Source organism: Hoplias malabaricus, chromosome 3 (assembly GCF_029633855.1).
Source record: "Hoplias malabaricus isolate fHopMal1 chromosome 3, fHopMal1.hap1, whole genome shotgun sequence".
Taxonomy (NCBI): Eukaryota; Metazoa; Chordata; class Actinopteri; order Characiformes; family Erythrinidae; genus Hoplias; species Hoplias malabaricus.
Window position 1 is genome coordinate 51058222 of NC_089802.1, and position 13061 is coordinate 51071282.

Genomic DNA, 13061 nt, shown 5'->3' on the forward strand with positions numbered 1-13061 from the left:
TGTGTGTGTGTGTGTCAGAGAGAGAGAGAGAGAGTCCTGTAACTAGGGCAGAATTGTGTATGCCTGTAGAAGGAACCTGATCCCGCTTACCCCAAATTTAGCAGCCACAGACTCGATGTGCCTGGCCTTGGGTAACAGCATCCCCTCCCAGCCCCCCACCTCCTTCACTACCAGAGCTTTTCACTTTACGAGCCATCAGAGACATTAAGCAGCCATGCAAAATGCTCACCTGGGATCCACTAAAGCGCAATTTCTCTCATGAAGCTAAAGCCTTCCCAAGGCAAACCCAGCAAGTCCTAAGATTACACCGGAATGTAAATGCTATAACACTGTTGAAAACCTTCATTCCAACAAAAACAATGTATAACAGGTATCGCAGGGTGCTGTACGTGTATGAGGCGTTTTCACAGTGGTCTTCTTCATTTACACAGTTCATACTCATAAAAGATGTAAAAAAAATAAATGGTTCAGAAGGGATACGAGAGTGTTTTGAACCTTTCTGAAGCCAAAGGACTTCAGTCACATTTACATGGTTCTTTTTGTGGATATTTTTTATATAATAGTATGTACATAATAATGAGTTTTCTCTAAATCTGGATTGGTAAATAATCAGTTGTACATTTCAACGTGTTGCTGTTAGATGGAAAACATTAGGCTGGTTACAACAAGGGTGGCACAGTGGTGCTACAGGTAGTATTACTGTCACACAACTCAGGGTAGTGAGGTTGTGGGTTCGAGCCCTGCTCCAGGTGATTCTGAGGAGTTTGGTGTGTTCTCCCCATGTCCATGTGGGGTTCCTCCAGATGCTCCTATTCCTCCCACAGTCCAAATCCACACACTTGTAGGTGGACTGCCTGCTCAAACGTGTCCATAGGAAACAGATAAAATAGGCCTATATTTTCATGGTTATTTAGAATAAAATATTAGCACACAAAATCCTTAAACAAAGTATTAACCTCCTGAAATAAGTAAGGATTGTTCAGATAACTGGAAATATTAACAGATCCAGACAGTTCTCAAAGGCACTAAATGAATAATGAAATATATCACAGCAAGAAATGTGAAGCCAGATATTCTTTGTTGATATACAGGGTGAGTCAAAGGTTACAGGACACCATTTTATTTCAGAAACAAAAGGGAAAATAACATATCTGAAAACCTCAGCAAATAATGGGTGAGGATGCCTATCTTTTAGGTTATGTCCAAATCATGAACCTAAATGATCAACGCTATCTGATAATGCTACAGGAAAGTGTTCCCATCCATTGTGACTGAAGATGGTGCTGAGCATTTAGGACAAAAGTTTTGACATTTCTGAGTTGATGACTTTTGAACCACAAGAGATATTGCCAATCTGATAATGGCAATTAATTTCTTAGACGATTTTGAGCATCCTTGATATGCTACATTACCACATTCCCATTGGAAAAACTTTCCAATTGTAAAGTATTCAGTTGTTGTTTTCCCTTTCGTTTCTGAAAAAAAGGTGTCGTGATTTTTGACCTGTATTTGAGAAACCACTGTTGTGCCCTTAACTGAGTGTGACGTCATGACCCTGGCCACTCAAATTACAGCGAGTAATTGATGCCAGTGCTGCGAATGTGAAAATCTCACTTGTACAAGCTCATTTCCTCTGCTCTTACTCTTTCAAAGCTCTGGTGCACATCAGTGCCTACAAATGCCAAGAGTGACCTGCTTAATAGACTATATAGAACAGGGGTGGCCAAACTTAGTTTTTAGTGCAGTATCAAACAAAATGTAAAGAAAAAAATATATAAAGAAAATAACAATATATACAGAAGTTGGACAATTACAGTATTTTGTCACTTGTTAAAATTCTTAAGAAATAACTATATAATATTTCACATGATGAGGAGGTATTTAGCTAAGGTCTCTTCATGCTATATCTTTATAATTCCATTACACTAATCAATTTTGGACACTGTACAACTGTTTGGGATATTACTGTCGATGGAGAGCACAAGAATTTTCATTCCAGCATTCATGCAGTGGTACAGAACAATAGCACTAAACCTACCAGCACCTCATTTATTCAGGAAGAGTTAAGTTTCAGAAGCTGTACAGGCTGGATTTATAGGTTTGGGGAACTTTCCAAAGCATCATTTAAGTGTGTTTGCCATTTAAACAGGAAAAGCTCTATACATGTTTATTTATGCATGTCTGTTACCAATTCTTGTATTTTGCTAAAATTAAACGAGTAATTTTTTGACAGTTGAAATTTGACAGCAACCATAAACATCACGAATAGACGCCACCAATTTACAAAACAAAAGAAAACATTGTTTAATGATAAGTATAAAATAAACACAAAGAAATACAACTTGACCTCATGGCCAAACTATTTACAGTCCACAACTGTTTGAATATGCTAGGAGCAGTTTAAGTGTTGCCCTCTGTTGGCATGGAGAACATCTCTTCCTCAGTCATCAATTGTGGGTAACCAGAATGCCTGTGGAGTCAAGAATGAGGTATGAGCAAACAAACTAGATTGATAATATGTAGTAATAATTTCCATAATTTTGCTAAATTAATTAGTTCTATATCTTTACATAAGGTGATCTCTGATTTTGTAATCTATTTCAGTGGAACAGCATCATCTCACCATGTTAGAACATGCACTGGCAAAGGTCATGAATTTAGGGTTAAACTGTAAGCAGGTGATAGGTCCTGTGTGTTTCCCATCCAACAGTGCCACCTTCATTCCACTCTCAGCATTCCAAACATGGATCTTCCCATCCTCTGAACCTGGAGAATAATGCAAACATCTTTATAACATATGATACAGCATCTTTATTTACAAATGGGATAGAGTGTCACTTAGAAAAAGGCACCCTCCAATATCATCAAGGTTGATGGTTAGGTATAAACTTACCAATCATGACAAACTGAGAATCTGGGGTGAAGGAAGCTTCTAAAATAACACCTTTACTGTTGTTGTATCCCTACAAAGAAGAATTACAAAAGAGAATGTAAATAAGAGTTAGCATAGAGGTTGGACATCATAAGGGGTACATCAGCATTTAAATTTACAAGCAAACAACATTACAAAGATTTTTAAAATGGGGAAAAGCACTCACCCCAAATGAATGTAGTACTGCTCCTTTAAAAGCATCAAGCAATCGAAGTGTTCCTCCATTGCTGGAGACCAGGATGAGTTTGCCATCATTACTGAACTTGAGGCCAGTCCACTCACATGTGCGTTCATACTGTAGCTTAAATGTGGCAAAGGGGCCCTAAGGGAGAAAGTGAGACAAGTGTGGACAATATGTTTTAGCAAAGAAACTGTACACGTTTTAAAAACAAATGCTTTGTTTGTAAAAACTGGGATTATTTACATATTTCTTTTTAACACAGTTTGCTGATATATGATAACTGCACTTGACCAAAAAACTCATCTTACTTTGTCAAATGAGCGCAGGTCGTAGAGTTTGACCATCTCTGAGTTGACTCCTGCAGCAAAAATCAGGCCCTCTGGATCAAATGAGCACACTGGTTTACCCTGTAGATGCATCAGTCCCTGTGACCACATAAAAGATTAAATAAAATTAATAAAGAATAATCATATTCTTAATAAATAATAATAAAATGAAGAGCAGACCAATGTTTACCTGACAATTCGGAGACCGGAGATCCCACAGCCGAATCGTTTTATCCAAAGAGCCAGAAATGAAAGTGTCATCAACAGGAGACATTGAGAGCGCAACAACCCTAAAATATTACAATGCACAACATTTCATTTTAATCAATTCTTCCAAAGGTGGTGGATTATAAAAAAGTAACCCTAACAATCTCTTAATTGTGTTTATAGCCTCTAATTCTGAACTTTTAGCTCACATATCAATGTGTGTAAACCTCTTGTTTCAATTATACTTACCTCTTATTGTGCCCAGGAAAGTAACGAATGTACTTATTGTCATGTAGAGACAGGTATCGTATAGTATCTGTAGTAACAAAAATAACAGGAGGAGAATCAGGACTAGAAATTAAAAACTAAAAGACAAATTATATATATAAAATTTCAATAACAAAATGGAGATGTATATAAAACTTATGACATTAAAACATTAAAGCAAATAAGTAATATAGCCTTAGATTTAATGATCCTGTTGGTGCAGGTCCCCAAGAGTTTTAGATGAGTTGGCGCCACCATGGGCAAGGCAGTAGTCTGTACAGTTAGCTCCTTGAAAGGGCAGAATCACAGACCCTCAAACTGTACAAACAACTACCTCAAACCAGAGTGGGCACAGCCCGGTAGCCTTGAGAAATGAGTAGGTACAGCTCTGAGAGAAGTGTTACTGATTCGTTACAATTTTGATTCGTAAAGGTTTTCAACATGAATATAATGTATGGAATACAAATTTGGTAAAACCTCAGTAATAAAAGACATATGTAATAAACAAAGTATTCACTGTAAAAATCACACCAGTCTGTACATTTAAATGACAAAGGTTATAAAATATAGAACAGGCTTCCATAACATACCATCGATTTTGTTTGAGCTGTAGACAACTGTATTGGCAGCATGTGTGTATCTGATGAGGTCCACTCCATACTTTTTACTGTAGAGCGTCCTTTTGGGTCTGTATTACAACCAGTTAAAAAAGAAAACAGTTCATTATTGTTGTTTCACTTAGCAGATATTGACTACAATGATTCATGTGGCATTCCTGTAGTACAGAGGTAACTTATAAACTAACACATGTTGGCAGACTCCATGATTCTATATTATTCCACCTTCCTGGCTTTCCATATCATCTCAAACCAGCCTCAGGGGTGCCAGGGCAGTTAAAACAAAATTCTTTACTTCTGGACCTGAAAATATCGCTCCGGCTTGTTGCCCACTGAATTGTTCCTAATATGTCATCACCACAAGCTTTGCATAAAGTGAAAATAGGATGACAAATTCCCTTAACAATTTATGCGTAATTTCTCTTGACTTGAGCACATTAGAAAAACAATGTTTCACATGTCACATTTATTCTTATGTTAGGTTAAAATACAAAATAATTACGCAAAAACATGTTTTCTGTTGATGGCGTGTATTTATTGTTTTTAAAAATACAGTATCATTCAAGAGCGAAGAAACGGTGAACACACGACTGTAACGCAATCTTGCGGGTGCGAGCTGAAACATTGATAGCGCTCTGCTGCTCTAACACTAATCTCTATGAAGCAGTTACTTCTGGAAATCGTACTGTCCAACTAGCTAAGCTTTCAGAAGGTTGAGCAGCGAATAAACCTCATTACTGCATATTGTCCTATTTCTCAAATGCTACCTTACAGCGTTAGTTGGTGCAGTTCGGTTAGCATATGTACTCGAGGTCGAGGCTCTGTTCGGCAAAAGGCCTCAGAGCGAAACCCGCCCACTGAGGGCGCCTTTAATAAACCATAGCACAACACAGTGACTCACTTTCCCTCCTGGCAGTCGTATAACACAATGGAATCATCGTCGCTGCTGGATATCACGGTCTCCCCGTTAGAGCTGAAATCAAAGCAGTTGATTTTATCCGAGTTTTCTCGGAACACTTTAGCTACTCTGAAGCTCCGTAGCACGTTGTCGGTGAGCTTCATGCTGGCGGCGCGGCGGGAAGCCCGGCCAGGAGCAGGCCTTTCTTAGTCCACACTCCAACACGCGCGTGAGGCTGCCCGGTGCCGCCGATACTAGGTGCGTTCGTTGGCTTCGTTTCGGAGAGTCGGGGCACGTTTAGGGGCGACGGTCCGTCATTCAGAGAGTAGCGCGCAACGGCCACTCGGGGGTCTCGGTGGCTTCCTGACGACGATGGCGTTAGTCACTCCCTCTAGAAAATGGCGACCATTCTCATAGCGAGTCTCTATAATAAAAGTCCTGCGGTAACCGACTCTAACTCTAAAGCAAGTCGACTGTTTACCTCAGCTCACAAAGAATTGACATATTCAGCTCCCAAATGTACCGCAGCCTTTAAAGGTGTGTCAAAGTTCCATCGCCAGTAACCGCTTATCCAGTTCAGAGTCACGTTGGATCCGGAGCCTAATCACTGAGCGCAAGGCTAGAACCCACACTGGAAGGTGTGCTAGTTCTTCTCAGGGCAACGCACACACTTATTTGAGCAGTCACCTACCATGTGTTTTCTGACCGTGGGAGGGAACCGGAGCACCCGGAGGAAACCCACGCGGGCAACACATCAAACTCCTCACAGACACGGAGCAGGGCTCGAACCCACAACCCTGGTCGGACCCTGGGTAACAGCGACACTACCTGTTGCGCCACCATATCGATGATAATTTAAATTATATTTATAAAATATTAAATTCAATCGGTGCTCAGAAGTAATGACAAAGAATGTTCCTATGCTAAAAAATGGCTTAAAAGAAGAAGGTTGTTTTAACACAGAAATAGCAAATAATCAAAATGCTGTGAAATACCAGATATAGCAATGGTATTCAATAATCATTTGAACTTAACGAACTAGAATGTTCTTAAATAATTATTACAATCTGTAATTTGGGCTACAAAAAAAAGTCAGAAATAATGTTTTTTTCTTTCTATAATCTTCATGAATTTCTGCAAACAGAACATTTTTTGTAGCCTCTTATTGACATGTTTTGTTTATGACACTTCAGATGAGCCCAGAATATCACACCTGTAGCTTTTGCAGAGATGTTATCGTTTTGTTGCTATAATTCTTCTTCACACGCATAGAGTAACATAAAGTGGATTTTGGTTCCAAATCCTGTGATGTCTCATTGTAAACACACAGCTGACAAGGACAGGGTGATAGTTGGTAGAACAAAAGGTCCACACTAACCTCACCCAAATCCAACCATAATTGAAACTCAAGCATCTGCGAACTATAAAACACTCAGTCACTCAGAAACATCAGTGTCTTGAATGCAGAGCTTTGAGGAGCTGAGCATATGGATTGTCATGCTACTGAGATGTTAGACTGGTCAGACTGTTAGATAATATTTGTTTTTGTATATAATAGAAGAATTTGCCAGTTTGCTTTTGAACCATGTCAAGAAATGACCCAAATGAGAGTCCATTTATTTTTAAGTTTATTTCAAATGTAAGTTTGTCTAATGGATGTCAGGTTTAGAGAAGAGTTACTCATCATAAGCAACAGATTTGCACATCAGCTGATTAAAAAGGAAAAAAAAAAACTCACTTCACTTGAACACAGAAACATTGTCTGCGTTCTACAGAGGAAAATTTGCACTCTTGGAGACATATGCATATTCACAGTGGATTAAAGTGCATTCTCAGCAGAACAAGTCATTGTTAGTACTTCAGATAACCTCAAACTCAGCATAAGTGTCTGCTGAGAAGTTCACAAAGAGAAGTTAAGAAAGAGTTCACAGTAACCTAAAACAAAGTATAACAGAATCAGAATAAAATATGGAATTAATATGAAACTATTCACTTTCTAACACCATAAAAGATAAAAAAAAAATGTTTAGAGTTAAAACACAGTGCTATACCAAATGTTTATATACTAATTAATCAATAAATACATATTTGATTATCAAATTTGAGTGAAATGGCCAAAATTAATTTTTTTGTTTGTGAAAACTACATCTGACAAGAAAGTCGATGATTGACTGTGTATTTGTCACTAATTTAAATTCAGAAGCAAATTACAAAAATGAATGTTTTTTTTTTCACATGGTGGTATGATAAACCAAATGAGTTAAAGTTGCTTTAATGTTATTATTTTAAGATTGTAATATCGACAGTGAAACAAAATTTCAGTTTAGGAAACAGCTGGGCTTAATATATGATAGATGTTTTATTTATTTAGTTGGACACTTAAGAGAACATGCAATTGATCACCTTGTATTCATATAAAAATATAAAATATTTTACTAAATATATTTACTTATATATTTACTAAACTGCTGCACATATAAAGGTTTAAATTACACAGGCAGTGCCAGACCTTTAAGAGAATATTATCTTTATCAGAAATTTTATCAAAAACGAAATCCCAGCGATTTTCCACAGTGCAGCTACACAATGACCTCTCGGCTTGTATCTTCTTGTTGAGACTGTTGAGGCAAAGTGGTAGAAGAGGAGTGTACACAGTCCTGGTGCCACAGGTTTTCTGCCAAGGTGTTTAGTAAAGGTGCAATTTCACCAAATCCTCCACTCACATCACCTCCCACACGGAAGACTGGTACACCCCAAACTTGAAATTGTGTAATTTCACTCTCTGTTACATCCGTGTGCATAAACAAGTCAAATCTATATAGTTAAGGACAATTCTCTAAACTCTTCAACATTTATTCTCCTGATGTAAATCAGATGTCTATATATTGGACTTTAAGTGAAATCTATTTCAATTGTTTATACAACTTTATTTTACTGTAATTACCAGACATTTTCTATGCTCAGATTAGTAGTTTTGTCTTTAAATACATATGTGAATAAGGAGACACTATTTTACACACAACCCATTCAAACACTACTATTCAAACATTATTGTGCACCTTGGCTGAAGGATACTTTGTGCCAACTACCAGTCTGACAACCCTGTCTGAGGGGTTTGTGATCCGGGATATCTGATTTGAGATGTCCTCAAAAGAGCTATGATCAGTGAAAGAGAACAGGAAAAGAATAGCATCCACCTGTTCCTTGCAAGACTGTAGAAACATGGATAACAATTATCAATAAAGAATTATTCAGAATACGTCAAAGGTGTAAGACAGTAATTTAATCAAAAGTAGTGGTAAAAAGATACGGTCACCGGCAGCATGTGGTCAAATCTACGCATGGCGTTTTCCCCACAGTCCCAAAGCTGAAAGTGAAAGAACAAAACGCGGCCGCTCTCCCTCATCTTCACAGGCCAAAAAACCACAGATGTTTCCATACCTGGGGAAGTTACAGACTTGATATATTAAGTAGGACTTTAGGAATTTTTAAGGTCTGCCACTACAGTCATTTATCTCCTTCAGATAGGCTACTGTATAAAAAAAATTAATTCTACGAATTAAGATTCCAGACATACAGGATATGTATATACTTCAATATATGGTGTCTAGTTTCATCTAATTATATTTTGAGAGCTCTTAAAAGATATTTACCTGTTGTTTCATAGTGCATGTTTGGAATATTATGGCCAGCGAGCCGGGCAGCCAGAGTAGTCTTCCCTACACCACTTTTACCTGAGATGAATACTTTGTAACGAACAATGTCTGCTTTTAAATTAGGGGGCATAACTGGTGCCTCCAGGAGACCTAATATGGAATATAAAAATACTTTTAATACCATGTCAAAACCAAACTGAACTAGCCTAACAATCATTAACAGATGACGTATCACAGACAAGAAATTTGTTGCCATTGCCATTTTGGCAGTCAACTGTGATCAGGGCTGTATGGAACTATAAACTCAGAGCATTTCTTCTGTTCTTTCCACCAGTAAATAAAAATATGATTGTGATGTGTACACGATTGCAGTACAAAGTCCCACAATCAGAATAGTAAAGAAGTTACCACTAGGGAAGACTTTAAAATCCTTTTTTTAATTTCCGCTTCATCCTTGGGGCTGTAAAGAGCTATCCAAAATAATACTACAAAAATCTTGAATTATCTTTTTAATAGTTAATTCATTAAGATGGCACAATACTGTTTCTTTTATTTATTTATATATATATATATAGGTTGAACATATTGGCAGAGGGCCAGTGTGGGTGCAGCTTTTCACTCCAAACAAGAGCACACCTGATTTCACCCAGCGCTTATAAATAAAACGTATTATTATTATTAATCAGTCAGTCACTGTCTTTAAACAACTCGCTGCAATGAAAAACCTGCAGTCACACTGGCCCTTTGCGGATATGTTTAGACACCCTTGCTTGTCTCTCAATTTGTAAACAAATCCTGCACCCAGCCATGGAATTCAGGGAATTTGTAGTTCAGGAACTTTTCGCAGGTAAACACACTTATACCCTAACAAAATGTTTGGTAATATATATGTAATGCATAAGTACAGGGTTAAAGGCAGAAATGCAAGTTCAGCACTCCAAATTTATGGTCTGGTCATGTGGAGCAATGTACGTTTATGCAATTTTATAAAGTTTAATGGATACTTATCCAAGTAACTCTGGCATTTCTGCTGAGTTTGTTTCTGTGTGGAATTCTGTCACTTTGTTCACAATTCTCCAATGCTGTCACTGTTGCCCCAGTGTAAAAATATTGTTCTTCAGTTTTCACTGTGACTGTACTGCAATAATGGCTGTATAGATATCACACGTCACTGACAAGGACAGATTCACACAACAACAAATCACACATGCCACATATAAAATAAATATTTTCAGTGTATGAATGGCATGTGCATTATTTCACTATTTTCTTAAGATACCATGTGTAGATTCTTTCTGACAGTATATTGAATAAAATAATATTTAGAATCAAATATTATAAAAAGAAATTAAGATTTTTTTCAAAGTCACGTGTCTAAATAAATACTATATATTTTTAATATATATAATATAAAGGAGAATGAGCTGTCCCTCTGTCGGTGCACAATATAACGTAGATTTGATGATACTGGACAGGGACTCGACATTCTCTCTTAGAAATCTTATTAAATAAACGTTCAAACATATGAAACTAAATTTTCTCACTTGGTAGAAAGCCAAAGACATTGATATTTAAAGTGCCTGCCACTAAAACAATAGGTATACATTTCATAACTGGACATTTTAAAACGGACATTCTAAAAATGACCAGACAAGTCAAAATATAATTGCAGACGTTCAGGAAGTTATTCAATTGTATAATTCTTCAATTACTGTACGACTTGAAACAATAGTAAGAATATTTAAGTATTATTTTCTGGAATATTTGCTCTTGGAAATGTTACATAGGGAAAAAGTAAGAAAACTGTAATCATGATTTATAGAAAATAAAATTATCATAAGCGAATAGCCCCTGATCTCAGATCAGAGGGTACTGTGCCGTATCTATAGCAACAAACCGTACCAAATTTTCGGCGTTTCTTCTTGTGCAGTATCTTACTAAAATACTCTCTACTTTCTGGATTTCGGTGCCAGTTCGCTACGAACAACGACCCGGGAACTACAGCTGCCATTTCAACCTTATAAATAATCAGCTAAAAAAAAAGACTACTCTACAAGATCCTCTAGACGCTTTCACGAGCCGCGAAGACAGCCGCTGCGTCGGGTTTTCTCCTATTTCAAAATAAAAGTTCATTTTCATTAAAAGGGGGTTGACGTGACCCACACAGACTAATATACATTATTCGTGCTCTAATGTCACAAAACACTCTCTAGATGTAATAAAATAGAGAGATAAAAACCAAACTACATCGTTGTAAATTGGTCTCTTTCTAAATTCTCACTCTCTCACTGGTTACAAAGTACGGATTATATTGTTTATATTGCTTATTTCTGTATAAATTCAGCAAACAGATGTGACTCATGTATTTGTACAGTTATCTTTATTGAGAGGCCACAGCTCTTGCATATAACTGTTGGCTTTGATAAGGCAAACGCAAGAATGAATCCACCAGCTAACTGACACAGAAAAAAAGAACAATAATAATAATAATAATAAAAAAAATAAATAAAAAAGCTTTTGGAGAAGGTGGAACCCACAGGCATGCAGCGATGGCTCAGAATGCAATATACAGCTTTGTATATACAAAACAATAGTGAGACCCCTCCCCCTCCCAAAATGGCACATATCTCTGGCTACTTAAATACTAAAAGAAAATAAATGTCTCTAAGAGAGCATAAAAACAAAACAAGAAAAGCAAGAAATTGTTTTCTTTGTAAAAGTCAAACTAAAGAAAAATATATTATTTTGTGGTCATTTCTGACATCTAAATAAAGACATCTCCAATATTATATCAAAATGGAGCTAAGAGAATATTGCCTTTCTAGAATACCAATTAATTTTAGTTTTAAGATGAATGTGAGACAATGCCTTGTTGGTGAGTTGCAACATAAGATCATCAGAAGATTTACAGAGCCTCAGCACAAATAAAATTAAAATAAAGTTGGTACATTATTATGAAAGTGTGCAGACACAGAGGACATTTACAGTTAACAGCTTTTAACTTAAATACAGAAGTTCATTTTCAGTTTTGAAGCAGTTGGCATCCACTTTAAAAACAGACAAGACAAATAAAAAGATTCATACACTCATCTTCACGACAATGTACCATTAATGTATGTAAGAGTACGTCAAAGAAGCGCCATATATGTTATCGCATTGGACAGGGACACACCTAATAATCTCACTCGACATTGTCAAACAAATGGTACTCCATATTGCTTAGGAACACATAGAAAGAAATTCCCAAATAAATCAGTCCAAAAATCGTTTATTTTTTTTCTTAATTTTTTATATTTATCACACAGATAAAATTGTCAATCATGTTCTTGTAACTCTTTTAAAGTTTCAGTTTACTAAGTATAATTACTAGATTTTTGATTTTAGCTCTGTTTTTTGGGCATTTCGAGCTGATGGGGTAGGTCCTAGAGTGGCTAACTGGAGTAATCAGAGTTGGTACATGCATTCTTCTGTTACCAGGCTAAGTTGGGTTAGGGTAGGGTGGTGTGAATGGGAAAGGTCCCAAGAGGGTAGGGTGGGTGCACCGAGTGGGCTGGTGCTTTAGTCGTCCTCATCATCCTCTTCGTCGCTGTCTTTCATGGAAATGCCCTGCATGCCACCCTCTCGGACAGAGGCAGTGGCCTCTTCCAGGGTGAGCCGGTTCCGAACAGTGTCATACATCTTGCTGTTCAATGTTGAGTCAAGAACGCCTTGCAGTCTAAAGTCTCGATATTTTTTCTACAAAATGCAAGAAAAGTCAAATCCTGCTGAACTTGCTTAGTCATGTAATATCTCACATATGCTGCAAAAACCAACATGCTAGTAAAATTCAATATCACAACATCTTCCAAAGGTGTCAAATAATAAATTCTTGCATTCCATGACATGTTTTTTAGGCAACATATTTTTAGAAAGAAATACATCATACTATTATGACTCAGTATGCTTTCTGAACATATAGTGGATATCAGGATATCATC

At 37.0% G+C, this 13061-nt stretch overlaps 3 protein-coding genes across 13 annotated transcripts in view; all 3 read right to left on the reverse strand.

Annotated features, from left to right (window-relative positions):
- Positions 1-1918: 1918 nt before the first annotated feature.
- wdr82 (WD repeat domain 82) lies at positions 1919-6054 on the reverse strand. Its single transcript, XM_066663900.1, has 9 exons — positions 5432-6054; positions 4504-4601; positions 3896-3962; positions 3630-3729; positions 3422-3538; positions 3099-3254; positions 2894-2963; positions 2624-2766; positions 1919-2470 (listed from the first exon to the last, which is right to left on the reverse strand). The coding sequence occupies exons 1-9, from the start codon at positions 5590-5592 to the stop codon at positions 2441-2443; spliced, it is 942 nt and encodes a 313-aa protein (XP_066519997.1). The 5' UTR covers positions 5593-6054; the 3' UTR covers positions 1919-2440.
- Positions 6055-7522: 1468 nt separating this feature from the next.
- cplane2 (ciliogenesis and planar polarity effector 2) lies at positions 7523-11183 on the reverse strand. 2 transcript variants are annotated; one of them, XM_066665729.1, is made up of 5 exons: positions 10987-11126; positions 9082-10255; positions 8745-8869; positions 8504-8640; positions 7523-8242 (listed from the first exon to the last, which is right to left on the reverse strand). In XM_066665729.1, exons 2-5 carry the CDS (start codon positions 9344-9346, stop codon positions 8008-8010), a joined length of 762 nt encoding a protein of 253 aa, XP_066521826.1. In that variant the 5' UTR covers positions 9347-10255; positions 10987-11126; the 3' UTR covers positions 7523-8007. The 2 variants fall into 2 exon arrangements, with proteins under 2 accessions (XP_066521826.1, XP_066521828.1); XM_066665731.1 differs by having other exon boundaries at positions 7524-8242; positions 9082-9234; positions 10987-11183.
- A 279-nt stretch (positions 11184-11462) lies between these two features.
- cadpsb (Ca2+-dependent activator protein for secretion b) overlaps positions 11463-13061 on the reverse strand; it is an 83983-nt gene continuing 82384 nt past the window's right edge. For all 10 annotated transcript variants that reach the window (XM_066663893.1, XM_066663892.1, XM_066663891.1 and 7 more), the window contains one exon: positions 11463-12819. In XM_066663893.1, the coding sequence (XP_066519990.1) occupies positions 12643-12819 (177 nt within the window). In that variant the 3' untranslated portion in view covers positions 11463-12642. The remainder of the gene's footprint in view (positions 12820-13061) is intronic.

Coding starts and splice junctions, on each gene's coding strand:
- cplane2 (XM_066665729.1), bottom strand. CDS start 9,346: ATGGCAATGGCAACAAATTTCTTGTCTGTGATACGTCATCTGTTAATG. Junction 8,641..8,744: donor GATTTGACCACATGCTGCCG/GTGACCGTATCT, acceptor ATGTTTCTACAG/TCTTGCAAGGAACAGGTGGA. Junction 8,243..8,503: donor AGACTGGTAGTTGGCACAAA/GTATCCTTCAGC, acceptor TTAACTATATAG/ATTTGACTTGTTTATGCACA.
- wdr82 (XM_066663900.1), bottom strand. CDS start 5,592: ATGAAGCTCACCGACAACGTGCTACGGAGCTTCAGAGTAGCTAAAGTG. Junction 3,539..3,629: donor TCCGGTCTCCGAATTGTCAG/GTAAACATTGGT, acceptor ATGTGGTCACAG/GGACTGATGCATCTACAGGG. Junction 2,471..2,623: donor CCAGTGCATGTTCTAACATG/GTGAGATGATGC, acceptor TTGACTCCACAG/GCATTCTGGTTACCCACAAT.